General features: G+C 52.7%; 1 protein-coding gene across 2 annotated transcripts in view; it reads right to left on the minus strand.

Moving 5' to 3' along the window:
• Sptb (spectrin beta, erythrocytic) overlaps positions 1 to 12623 on the minus strand; it is a 130972-nt gene that overhangs the window by 17199 nt on the left and 101150 nt on the right. For both annotated transcript variants that reach the window (XM_021178696.2, XM_029484833.2), the window contains exons 20-32: positions 12139 to 12402; positions 11589 to 11795; positions 11089 to 11178; positions 9311 to 9589; positions 8385 to 8515; positions 6993 to 7197; positions 6364 to 6738; positions 4800 to 5044; positions 3126 to 3264; positions 2627 to 2711; positions 1175 to 1371; positions 866 to 915; positions 315 to 390 (exon numbers count right to left, since the gene is read on the minus strand). In XM_021178696.2, the coding sequence (XP_021034355.1) occupies positions 315 to 390; positions 866 to 915; positions 1175 to 1371; positions 2627 to 2711; positions 3126 to 3264; positions 4800 to 5044; positions 6364 to 6738; positions 6993 to 7197; positions 8385 to 8515; positions 9311 to 9589; positions 11089 to 11178; positions 11589 to 11795; positions 12139 to 12402 (2343 nt within the window). The remainder of the gene's footprint in view (positions 1 to 314; positions 391 to 865; positions 916 to 1174; positions 1372 to 2626; positions 2712 to 3125; positions 3265 to 4799; positions 5045 to 6363; positions 6739 to 6992; positions 7198 to 8384; positions 8516 to 9310; positions 9590 to 11088; positions 11179 to 11588; positions 11796 to 12138; positions 12403 to 12623) is intronic.

The following is a 12623-nucleotide window of genomic DNA, read 5'->3' on the forward strand; positions in this document are numbered from 1 at the left end:
TCCCCTGTGCTGATGGTGACCGATTTTATCCCATAAAATTTATTAGGCTAGAGAAAACCAAACTTGTAGAATCATGTTGGTGGGCTGGCTTCTGGGTTGGAAGGAGAGGAATTATTTAAGAATTAAAATCTAAGTATAAAAGTAGACGGATCTGAAGGAGGCTCCTAGAGGGGGCATGTAGGCAGGATGAGGGTGGGGACCAGGAAGCACACCCTGTCCTCGCCTTCCTTCTGCCCTGGCTGAGTCTAGAAGGGGTGAGCAGGCTCTGGCAGCAGCGACTCCCAGGAACTAGACAAGCGGGACATGAAACTGACCGGGGATGTTCTCTCTGTGGCCGCATGGTGGACCTGGGGGGCCTCGCCAGCTGTCTCGCCTTCCTCCTCTTGAGGCCTAAAGAAGACACAATCTCATTTTAGTGACAGGTGCCTCTCTGCAAGGCCTGGCTTTCCCCACACTGGGAGCACAGAGCATGCACAGGTGTGATCCCTGGCTCCGTCCCAGAGGTGCTCAGCAAGGAGTCGGCCCACGGCTTCATGGGAAAAGTGAAAGTAGACACATCAGAAACGGATGAATTCCATAGGAGACAGCCTGAGGGCGGTGCCCGGGAGTGCCTAAGGGAAAGGCTGGCTTAGCAACAGGCACTGTTAGCTAACCCTTCCTTCCTGTATTGGGCTTCAGGCTTCTGTGCCTGGTGCAGCAGAGCTCTGTACATTCTGGGTTGTGCTCTTAGGGCCCCCAGGAGAGGTCAAAGGGTTCTTTTTGTTCACATGACAGCTCTTGTTAGCAGCTTCCTTTTCCTCCTCCCCAGTCACCCCTTGACAGCCTGCTTGGCTCCTTGTACGTGGAATACAGGGCTGACACTCACCCAGGTTCCTCTGTGGGTCTTTCTGGAGTCTGGCGTTCCTTAAGCTCAAGCTGGGGAAGGGAAAGGTCAAGGGTCAGAGCGAGCAGCCACAGGGGAGCTGATTCTCAGAGGACCTAAGTTTGGCCCTGCACTGTAACACACCCTAACGTCTGCAGCCCGAGAGTCATATGGTTGGTCTTTGATGTTTACACATCAGTGATCTCCTGTGCCCGTCCACCCTCTTACCAGCCTGAGTACAGGACATGAGAGCCACTACCACAGCAGCCCAACAGCTGCTCCCTCCCAGTCCCCCAGACGGCCTCGGCTCACCGTGGTGGGCTTCTCCAGGGCGGCAAAGCGCTCTGCCCAGCTGGCTGTGGACTTCTCAAACGCCTCGTGCCTCTTGATAAGCTTTTCCACGCTGTCCACTGTATGTCCAAAGTCCCGGCTGGCCAGGTAGGGCTCCTGGGCAATCAACCATGCCTCGGCCACAGAGGCATCCCTCGAGAACTGGCACACCTCCAGCACTGCCATGAGAACGAGCCACGGACCCACCCACAAGGCCCAAGGGCCAGTTAGCATTTAGGCATCCCTCAACTCTATGGGTATCTTGTTCAGCTGTGAGTTTCTGCCTAAAGCCACTTCACCCCCCACACTAGAGACCCACCCCATCTCTACCAGTGGTTCCACAGCTACACAAAATTTTACATGCATATCCCACCCATCTCGAGCAATGGTTACATAGATAAACAAAATCTTACATGTATATAAATTTACTTACATGTCAAATTTTATGAATGTATACTATTTGATTTTTATTTTTGTCATGCTGGGTATAAAACTCAGGCCCTTGCTGGGTAAATACTCTATCAAGGAGCTTCATCGCTCACCCTTAGCCTTTGAGACAGGTCTCAGTGTCCAGCCCAGGCTGGTCACTCTCAGTCCTCTCTCCTCCACTTCCTAAGTGCTGAGGTCAATGGTGGGTGCCTCCATGCAAAGCCAGAGTTTTATATATGTATATATATATATATATATATATATATATATATATATATATATTAATCTAAGTACACTGTAGCTGTCTTCAGACACTCCAGAAGAGGGCACCAGATCTCATTACGGATGGTTGTAAGCCACCATGTGGTTGCTGGGATTTGAACTCAGGACCTTCGGAAGAGCAGTCAGTGCTCTTAACCGCTGAGCCATCTCTCCAGCCCCCCAGAGTTATATTTTTAAAGTAATCATCGGAACCAACTCCATTGTGACTTATATTGCCTTGCTTTAGGGAGCAATCCCTTGCCTCAAATTCATTCCCTTATCTATCTCACACAGTCAGACAAACAAGCACAGAGACCAACTAACCAGTCCTGGCTTTATCCCTGCTCGCAGCTTTCCTGAGAGGTAAGATTTTCTTCCCCCTCACCTCAGCCTCCAGCTGCTGGAGGACAGAACTCCTGACCTCCACAGAACAACCTGAAGGCCTAATACCCAGGCGAAACTAGAGCTTCCCTGACCTCTCCCAAGCCACAGCTCCGCAGGGGAACCAAACTGGGCATAGGCAGGGGCTGGGGGGGGTGGTGGTGAGGAGGATGAGAAGGAGGGTGGACAGGGGTAAGAGGGTGGAGCATTTATCTGCGCAGACCTGCCTGCCTCTCCTCAGGCCAGTGGCCCAGAGCTTTGTCACTGAGTACTGCCGTGGAGTTTCTTTCAGGCACAGTGTGGCACCTTGTAGGGGTCTCCTAGACCCTGCCCTCAGGTTCCCCAGCCCTGAGCTGTACTCACGCATGTGGAGCCTGTCAGAGCGGGCCTCCCACTTGTCATTCATCTCCTGCCTCCTGGATATCACTTGCTGTAATCTCTCCCGGATCTGTGGAGAGGAAAGGGGAGAGGTCCAGGCTTTGCCCATGCTCCCTGCTGTCTGAGGCAGCACAGTCAGCTGCAGAGAGCAACCTGGGTCACACGGTCCTGGATTCGGGTCTTGACTCTGCACTCGCCAGTGGACAGCCTTGGACAAGTCACCTCATGCTTCAGAGGGACCTGTAGGTGTCTCACCTGAGAGGTAGAGGCAACAACTCCAAAGGACAGGCTCATGTGGGTACTGGGCAGGTATGAACCTCCTCTCCTTTGGGGAGCTCCTGCCCCCTTAAGGCAGCGGATGGGCTTGAGATGGCTCTGATCTCTGGCTTGTCGGCTCCCCAGCTCATTAGATGCATCTTCTCCTCCCTGCTCCCTGAACCTGCTTGGCCAGCAAGCATGAGCGCAGTGACACGGAGAGACTCACCTCGTCCGAGGCCTGGTGTTGCCTCTGTAGCAGGGACTCCCCAAGCTCTAGGCAGGTGCTGAAGTTCTTGGCCCTGGTATTGATCTCTGCTTTGATGCCCTGATGATACTTCAAGAGCAGTTCCACAGAGGAAACATCCCTACGGACAGGAGAGCCAGGGCTGAGAGGCAGTTTGAGAGACAACAGTGGGCTACCCAGACCTGCCTTGAGGAGTCTTGTCTGCCAGGAACTCCTCTCTGTGGCAGCCCCAGCTGTCACACTAACGTGTCACTGTCTTCACAGATCAGTGGCCCCAGCAAGGACAACAGGGACCCTACAAAAACCTGGGAATATTGTTTGAATGAATTACTAAGTCATGCTACCTGAAATCTTTGAAACAGGCTGAGAGAAAGCAGCCGGTCATGGGAGACCATACACTATGCAATACCGTTTATGCAAAACATAGCGACTAGGTGGACAGAGAGACGGGGCTACAAAAGCAGCCGCCCAGGGACCAGAGGCAGGGAGCACAGTGAGTGTTGTGGATGGTGATAGTGTCTCCCCTCCCCCCGCCCCCCAGACAGGGATTCTTTGTGTAGCCCTGACTGTCCTTAACTTAGCTCTGTAGACCAGGCTGACCTTGAACTATCCGAGATCTGCCTGCCTCTGCTTCATGAGTGCTAAGGTTAAAGATCTGTGCCACCACAGCCAGGCCAGGCCTTACTTTGGGTGTGTGTATGTGTGGTGATGATGAAATAGACTAACTTAGATGGTGAGGGGTGACTGAATCATTGGAAATATATGACTACCACAGATGATATACACTTTAGAAAGGACAAGGAAAGCATGCAAATTATATCTCAATAAAAGTGTTCAAGTGGGCTGGCGAGATGGCTCAGTGGTTTAGAGCGCCGACTGCTCTTCCCGAAGGTCCCGAGTTCAAATCCCAGCAACCACATGGTGGCTCACAACCACCTGTAATGAAATTTGATGCCCTCTTCTGGAGTGTCTGAGGACAGCTACAGTGTACTTACATATAATAAAAAAATAAATCTTAAAAAAAAAAAAGTGTTCTGGGCGTAGTGGCACACGCCTTTGATCCCAGCACTCGGGAGGCAGAGGCAGGTGGATTTCTGAGTTCGAGGCCAGCCTGGTCTACAAAGTGAGTTCCAGGACAGCCAGGGTTATACAGAGAAACCCTGCCTCGAAAAACCAAAAAAAAAGTGTTAAAATACCTTGGGGTGGAGGGACAGAGCCAGGTCACCCAGGTCACCAACACTTGCTGAGGCAGGGGTCCAGCCTGCCGGATTTCAACAGCCATGAGCCTGACCTTGCCTCTTATGGACAGTCAACTTTATAATGAGTTTTAGGGGAGGGGCCTTGACACCCCAGTGCTGGAGAAGAATGGTCTCGAGCCTCTCCAGATATATGACTCATGTACTTTCCCTGACAATAGTGGACATAGTCCCCTTGGAGATTCGAAATGACTGATATTCTCATCCTAATCCTTTCAAACAGTCAGTAACAGTCAGTTCTCCCAGGGGAAGATGAACCGCTCTGTTCCCGCCTGCACCCAGCTCAGGTCTCTGTTCCCCCTCAGGAACTTCCGTGCACTGGCCAGTCTGGGATCACTCCTCCTGGAGGAGCCTCGAGTGTCCTAGGATGTGAGAGAGCATCCCCGAGGACGCCCCTCACCTGGGTCTCTCCTGGGTCTCAATCTGCCTGATGATGCTCTCCATCCAGGAGAGGAGGTCTCGCACCATGCTGAAGAAGCGGAACTTGTCTGCTGTGTCCACCAGCTGAGCTCGGCGCCCGGCACATGCATCGAGCAGTGCCTGCCAGGCCGCGGACACCTCCTGCTCTTTGCTCTGGATAGCATCTGCCTTCTCCCCGGCATACGCTGTCTGCAGTCGGGTGGCCACGTCCTGGAACTGCTGTACCTGTGATGAGGGAAACCTGTATCTCAGGTGTGAGGCTGGAAGGCCGTCTGACTGTCTCCTCCTGAGTCCTCCCCAGGGTACCACTGCAAGGCAGGATGCTTCAGGATAGGACTTCCTGCTCTAGTACCTCTGCCTGTCCAGAGCCTGGGCTGGGCTCTGGCCCAGGGTTTGAGGGTAAAAGGGTCTCAGTTCCCTTTGGCCTCCTCAGGAGTGCAGTAATGAGAGTAACCAATGACCCAAGCACAGTTCTAGAAATCTAATTAACGCTCTTCATCTTTACTGCAATCTATCAAAGAGGTACTATTATATCCCAGTTTCTGTGATGGGGAAACCAAGGCACAGGGATGCTAAGGGGGTGGTCTCAGTTTCCTCCCACGAGCCAAGGGGACAACTGGGGTTGAACTATGTATCCAGGTGCCTGGTTCTTATTCACCCCATGTGCTGCCTCTTCAAGGATGGGCCTACCTCAAATCCTTTGACCGGGGCCAACTCAGGGACAATGACACCTCGCTCCTGACACCTCAGTGGAGCTCTACCTGACTCAGTAGCTCTGACACCACTCCAGATATGACATTTATGCACCAGGCACCACCTTCAGCTGGAGGACAAATCCCTAAGATGAACTAAAGGGTCCAGTCTACCTCAGTGTTCTCTCCCTGAGTCCTGTGGAGCTGGCTCGAGATTGTAGTGCCGGCTCAACTCTCCCAACTCCACTGGAAGCCAGGGGAGCCTCCAGCAGCCCGCGTCCCTCAATGACCCTGCCTATTACAAGTTCCGAGAAATCCAGAGAGGCCGCAGAGGTCCCTCGGGGTATGCTCTAGTGATCAGAGAGGGATTTAAATAGATTTTAGGGACTCTAGAACCCCATGAAAGTCAGACCTGACTAGTGGCTAACTAACCCTGAGGGGTCTAGAACCAGCCCACTAGGGCCTGGGTTCTGGCTCCACCTTCTATCTACTATTCCCCAGGCAACACTCTGTACTGCACTGTCTTCATCTGCAAACACAATGTGAGTGCCTACTTGGAGACGTCTGTGAAGATCCAGCCACTACGCACATCCCTTAAAATAATATCCACTACTGAAAAAAGCACTGTGTGTTAGCTGATAAGCTGTACAACAAGCCGGGAAACTACAGCTTGAAGAACCACGCCTGAAGCTAACGACTGTCTGAGAGCTGCTGCGCTCTGTCCTGAGCCATTGGCTGTCTAAGGAAGAAAAATCTGATCCTATTATAGAGGTTTCCACTAGGAGCGAAGTGGGGCCCCCAACACCAACACTGGGAGAAGGTGGTTGCAGATGGGAAGTGGGTGGGTGGTACCTGCACTCCCAGGAGGTGGAGTTCCCGCTCGAAGGCAGTGTGGACCCGGTGGAAGGACTCAGCGGTGCTGGCGTCCAGCCCCACGTCCTCCGGCAGCTCTCTGTGCTTCTCATCTATGAGGCCTAGGATCTCGGTGCCTGTGTAGAAATAGCGGTGCAGGTCGTAGGAGGCAGCCAGCAGCTGCATGCGGGTGTCAATGAGCTCCAGCAGGTCCGCCCACATGTCATTGAGTCCATCCTTCCACTCGGCGATGGTGGCCGCCTCGCTGTGGCCCGCATCGATGAGCCGCTCAATGATAGTATTCACGTTGTCCACTCGCTCCTGCCCGATGGCCCCGGTCTCCCGGGCAAAGTCTCGGAACTTGTCACGGAGCATCTGGATATGGGGTGGGGTAGAATGCAGTTAGCTAGGGGCAGGCGGGGTCACTTTGCCAGGTTGTTACTGTGGCCACCTGGAACTAGCTGTCACACTTTCCCCAGGGTAGACTGTCTGCTGTTGTCCACTTGTGTGACTGCATCTTTGTGAAATTTCTCCCAATTGGCACATGAGTCATACAGGTCTGGAGTGATGGTTGCCTGTGTCTACTGACTTAGAAGAAGACCAAGAAAGTAGCAGCTGTGGGTACTCACAGTCACGTGGTCAAAATCCTGCCCCATTTCTTGGGACGAGGCCACCATTTCTTTTTCTGTAATCCACTGCTCTAAGTCGTCAGCCTCTCTCTTCAGCTGGAACAGGTGGTACATGTTCTCCAGCCTCCGCCTCCGTTCTTCAGCCATGTCCTTCAGCCCCGCATACTGCTTATCCACCTGCCCCTGGAGTCTGATGATCTGTTCCCTGGGACCCAAATCAGGAAACGAAGTAAGGAAGGTGAGCAAGACCCAGGGCAAGGCCTGGGGGCAGCTCTGGGGTAGAACTCTTGCCAGCAGGTGTGAAGTCATGGGCGCCATCCTCAGTTCAATGAAACAAACCAGAATAAACCAGAATAACCCAGAAGTGCTGGCCCCAGAAATTACAGGGTTTTTTTTTTTGTTTTGTTTTGTTTGTTTTTTTTTTTTGTTGTTGTTGTTATTATTTCTTCCCCCCCAGGAAAAGAATGGGGAGAAAAGGAATACCTGCTCCCCTCAGGGCGGAATGCCTCTGGGGACAGCAGGGCTGTGTTGGAGTTCTGTCCCCACAAGGTGCCTCTCACAGTGCCTCTCTGGGGAGGTCACCGATGCAAGCACGAAGGGCGAATCTTCTCCACTGACCTCCGCAGGAAGCAATGCAGCTTCAGCAGGAGTGACCCCAATTAGCTCTCCAGAAAAAGACAGAACCAGAGACTCAATTCTTGGGGCTCCCTGGGAGATGTGTGGGGTGGCTGCCAAGGAGACACAGTGTGTGTGGGGGGAAAGGGGGCAGGGACTAATGGTAGCTGAGAACAGAGCCATGGCTGGAGCAGCCTATGAAGTCTGAAGTCTGGCCAGTATCTACCTGATTCCTACCTAAGGATTTGCTTCAAGGTCCTGAAGTTCTTTTTTTGGAACCATTAAAACATAAACAAACAAACAAACAAACAAATAAATAATAAAAATAAAAAAACAGGTGGTGGTGGTGCATGCCTTTAATTCCAGCCTTCAGGAGGCAGAGGCGGGTGGATTTCTGTGAGTTTGAAGACAGCCTAGTCTACAGAGAGAGTTGCAGGACAGCCAGGGCTACATGGAGAAAACCCTGTCTCAAAAAAACCAAACCCAAATCAGAGTTGGTCTTCAGAATGTCTTAGTACAGGCTAACTCTTCAAAGGACAGGAGTTCTCGGTTCACCAGGGGCATTTTGACTCTGACCTTTATATAAGGACAGTCTCGGTGGCCTATCTTGTAGGACTTCTTGACACAACCCAAGGAACGAGACGTAATAAAGACAACCAATAGTCCAGAAACCTCTAGTTCTGGGGAAACCAGTCCCCGTTTTCTCCCTCTTTGGACCTGAAGGGTTCCTGGTCTGACGCCTACAACCCGCCAAGCCGGCACAGGAGGCACACGTACCCCTCAGGGTGGCCTGCAGATAGCAGGCTCTGGGCACGGCCAGCCAGCTGTTTGATATTCCGTCCATACTCCTCCACGGTGCGCTGCTGCCGCAGGTGCCGTTTGAGCATCACAATGGCTCCCTCTTCATCCTGCGAGGTGGCAGGTGGTGAACACCAGAACCCTACCCCTCCATAACTCCTGTCTTTGGAAAGCTATAGCTAAGCTCTGGGGAGCCAGACTCAGAGGGAAAGCAGCATTCCTTCCCTTCTTGTTCCTGCCTCCAAGAAGAGCTGTCCCCGGCCCCTCTCCTCTCTCGGCTCTTTAGAGTCTTACTTGGTTTCTGCCCTTCATTTCAAGTCCAACTCCCAAAGGTCTGTCCCCATGAGAACTTCCTAGGTCCTCGATTAGCTGGCCTGAAGAAGGTAACCTACTCCTTCCCAGTCCTCAAAATACGCAGTGGCTTTTCCAAGGAAAGAATAGGGTCACTGCAGTCCCGAGAGACCCCCTTATGTCCACACAGCACAGCCACAAGAGACTATGAAGAGCCTTTGGGTGGAACACCCCCTTGTGGCGAGTCGGAAAACTGTAGGGATGTTCTTTTTTTTTTTTTTAAGATTGATTGATTGATTGATTGTACCAGAAGAGGGCATCAGATCTCATTACGGGTGGTTGTGAGCCACCATGTGGTTGCTGGGATTTGAACTTCGGACCTCCGGAAGAGCAGTCGGGTGCTCTTACCCACTGAGCCATCTCACCAGCCCTGTAGGGATGTTCTTAATGAAGTGGGATGCCCTAATGGGTACCACAGAAGAGCAGGGTTCCCTACACACCCATACTTTGCCCTTACTTTCTCACACACCTGGATTTCCAGGCTCTCCAAGAGCTTGCCCACCACAGCTCTGCCTATCTGCTCAGCTGGCTGGCGGACCCTGCCCCCTGTGTACCTTAGGGGGTTCATCAGAGAACACATATAGCTCCTGCTCGCTGATCCAGGCTTCGGCCTCGCCTGCATCCAGGTAGTACTGCTGTGCCTCGTGAGCATCCCGCAGGCGCTGCAGTCGGCCAGCTGCTGCCTCCCGCAGCGTGTCCCACGAAGTCTGAAGATGCCCCAGGCGCTCCTCGATGTCTTGGCAGTCAATCTCAGCGGCCTTCACCAGCTCCTGCCCTCGATGTAGCACATCCTCCACCCGTGGCGCATGGCCTAGGATCTCATTCTGCAGGGTCTGAGGCCAGAGGAGGGGCTCAGAGGCGGAGCCTTGCCGCTGAATAAGAGGCAGCAGGAGACCCCCCTCCCCCTCCTGCCAGGGCAGAGCAAGCGATAGCCATCAACCCCACCACCACACTTTTTGAAATAGGGTCTTATGTAGCTCAAGCCTTGAACTTGCGATCCTTCTGCCACCACCATGCCCAGAAACTGGAGCTACAGGTGTTCACCACAAACCCAGTGTATGTGGATATGGCCATGGCTTTGGGCATGGCTGGCAAGGCTCTACCATCGAAGCTACACTCACAGGCCAAACCAATGCTCTTGACTCCTGCTATGAACACCCTCAGAGCTTGATTTTAGGTGTCTGTGCTCGAGGAAAGGAAAACAACTTCAGAACCTGCAACTGCCATTTTATGTTAGCATGTCTTTGCTCCGGGTAAAAGAACAAGCTGTGACTACCAGTGCCTCATGGAATGCTTTAGCTTCCGTCTGTCTCCATTTCTGTGGCTCAGATCTGAACTGTATATCATTATTCCTTATTTGAGCCTTTGGCCACCAAAGGGCCCTTTCCACACACTCTGGTGACTGAATTATTATCTTTTTCTTCAGGAGGTCCTGATACTTGATCGCCTTTCTGGGGGTCAAAAAGCTTTCAGGGGGTAGTATGTACTCTTGGGCTCCTTATACCTCCTCCATCTTGACAATTCCCTCCAAGCCTTTAAAATCATCTAAAGGCAGGAGCAAGGGGAGGGTGTGGGCAGAGCACTGACTTCCAGCACTTAGAACACATGACTAAGAATATGCACAAGCACCTGCCCTACTGCAGTGTGTTACTGTATTTTACACTAAGGATCTTGATTTCTAGAGAAAGGGCTGAGACCAACCCCAGGGCAGGCATGAGACGACTGTAATCCCATGCTGCTGGCTTTCTTAGGACTCAGGCTCCCTCTGCAGCCTCGACAAGAGAAGTGTTTGGTATCTGCTAGCATTCGGGAGTCTAGCCACAAGCACCTAATCTGTCCTCAAAGAGTGTTTCAGTAGATGCTTGCTTCTGGGACCCGAGTCCAAACTCAGTAGCTTTCTAATGGGGTTGAGCCTCACAGGAATGGTCATGTGTCTACAGAACAGGATCTATAGACCCTAAGGATGCTGTATACGCCAAGCTTAGCCCCAGAAGAGGACAAGGGACTGCTGTGGTGCTGGTGGCCTCCCAAGAGGAGGCCACCAAAAATAGGACTACAACAGTAGACTGGACACCCCCTGTTCCTCAACCCCACCCCAAGCCAGGTACTCATTTGAGCCTGGTAGAGTCTGGTGGTTCCAAATCTCTAAGTAGCAGGATGCCCAGCCTCCACTTTCTGCATTGAAATTTCAGATGAAGTTAGGGGACTGAAAGCTGCCATCAGGAGCAATAATCTGCTGTCACCAGCCGTGTGCACATCATGGCTAGGCCAGACCCCCCCGGGGCCAGGCGGGACTAAGCAGGGGCAGATGCGCTGGTGAGATGAGACTCACCTGGTTCTTCTTCATGAACAGCTGCACAGTTTGCAGATTAGTGCCATAGTCAGCTGACTGAGCCAGTGGCAGCCTCTCTTCCACCCAGAGCTGCAGAGACCAGAAGGCAGGGGATTAGCTGACAACTATCACAGACAGACAACCTTTCCAGGACACCCACACAGAGACAGACAAGGTGCTGCCTGGTTCTTCCCAACACCCTCCTTGGATTTTGCCCCCATCTTACAGACAGGTATTTCAAACTGAGGTTCTGTTCCTGATCCCAAAGTGGAACCTTGTCCCCAAAGTCTCCCCATCAGTACTAACAAGTGACTTGTAAGCTCCCATTCACAAAGAATCCACCCCGATTTCCAATTTAACCAAATCTCTAAAGCAGCCCTATGAGATAAGGGGCGAGATGACCAGTCATCTGCTGCCACGATTGCTCTGGGCAGCAGCCAGCTTTCCCCGTGGCAGCTGGCACCTCAGACCCGGGGGTAGAGAGACTGTAGCCCACACACCGTCTCATCCTCTAAGTCCCGGCTGATTTGTAGCTTGGCTTTGGACAATTCCAGCTGCTTCTTCCTCCTCCCCAGAGGTTCTAGAAGGTCTAGGAACCGCTTTTCGATGCTCATGTCCGTGTCTCCTGCCTCCGCTCCTAGCGAGGGTGCCTCGGCAAAGAGTTCTTCCAGCTCCTCCTTCCGCAAATTCACTTGTTCCTCCACTCGCTGGGACGTGAGAAACAGTGTCAGTACTGTCTGGGATACCCGGAGGGTGTGCCTCCAGCCACCTACCCGTACCCCACCCATCCTCTGAGGCCCATTTAAAGCGCAGCCTCCCCCGAGAAGTCCCCCTGGTTGCTTCTCCTCAGTCTTTCCTCCTGTATTTCTCATGCACCTTCTTACTAGATTCCTGTCCTACCACTGCCGAGGTAAGGAGCCGGCTTCTGAATCACGCATTTCTGCATGATACAAAGTCAAGCTAAGAGGAACAGAAGGTGCGCTTCCTTTAGGGGTTCAGGTTGGCGTCCTCAGATCCCTTCTACACTGAGTGTACAGCCTGCTCACGTGCCTTCAACTTAGCCAACATCCGGTTGACAGTGGTGAGATCCTTGCCCAGGTCGTCTGATCGCAGCTGGTCCTCCATGGCACCGATCCATTTGTTAAGGTCGGCATGGGTCTGCAGGCGCAGGTCAGAGCTCCGCGCAGCAGAGAGTTGTTCCGCCTTCGCCTTGGCGGTGGACTGCAGCTCCTCCCAGAGCTTGTGCAGGGCTTCCAGCCTGTCTGATACCACATCCTTGAACTGGGGCTTCTCTGCCATCAACTGCCTCCCCTCCTGTAGGGGGAGAAGCAGAACTCACTCTGGGCTTCAGCAGCCTTCGAGGGGCCCCACTCCAGGCGGCTGCAAGAGAAATCCTGAGGAGAGGTTGGCAAAGCCAGGAATGGACACAGACTTTGGCTGAGGCCATACCAAAAATCACTCCGAACCTCTAAAGTTATCTACAGATGGGGGTGGGGCAGGGAGCAGTGTCTGGACAAATGACTCAGAGAGATCCC

Source organism: Mus caroli, unplaced genomic scaffold (genome assembly GCF_978045245.1).
Source record: "Mus caroli unplaced genomic scaffold, Mus_caroli_1 scaffold_14, whole genome shotgun sequence".
NCBI classification, from domain to species: domain Eukaryota; kingdom Metazoa; phylum Chordata; class Mammalia; order Rodentia; family Muridae; genus Mus; species Mus caroli.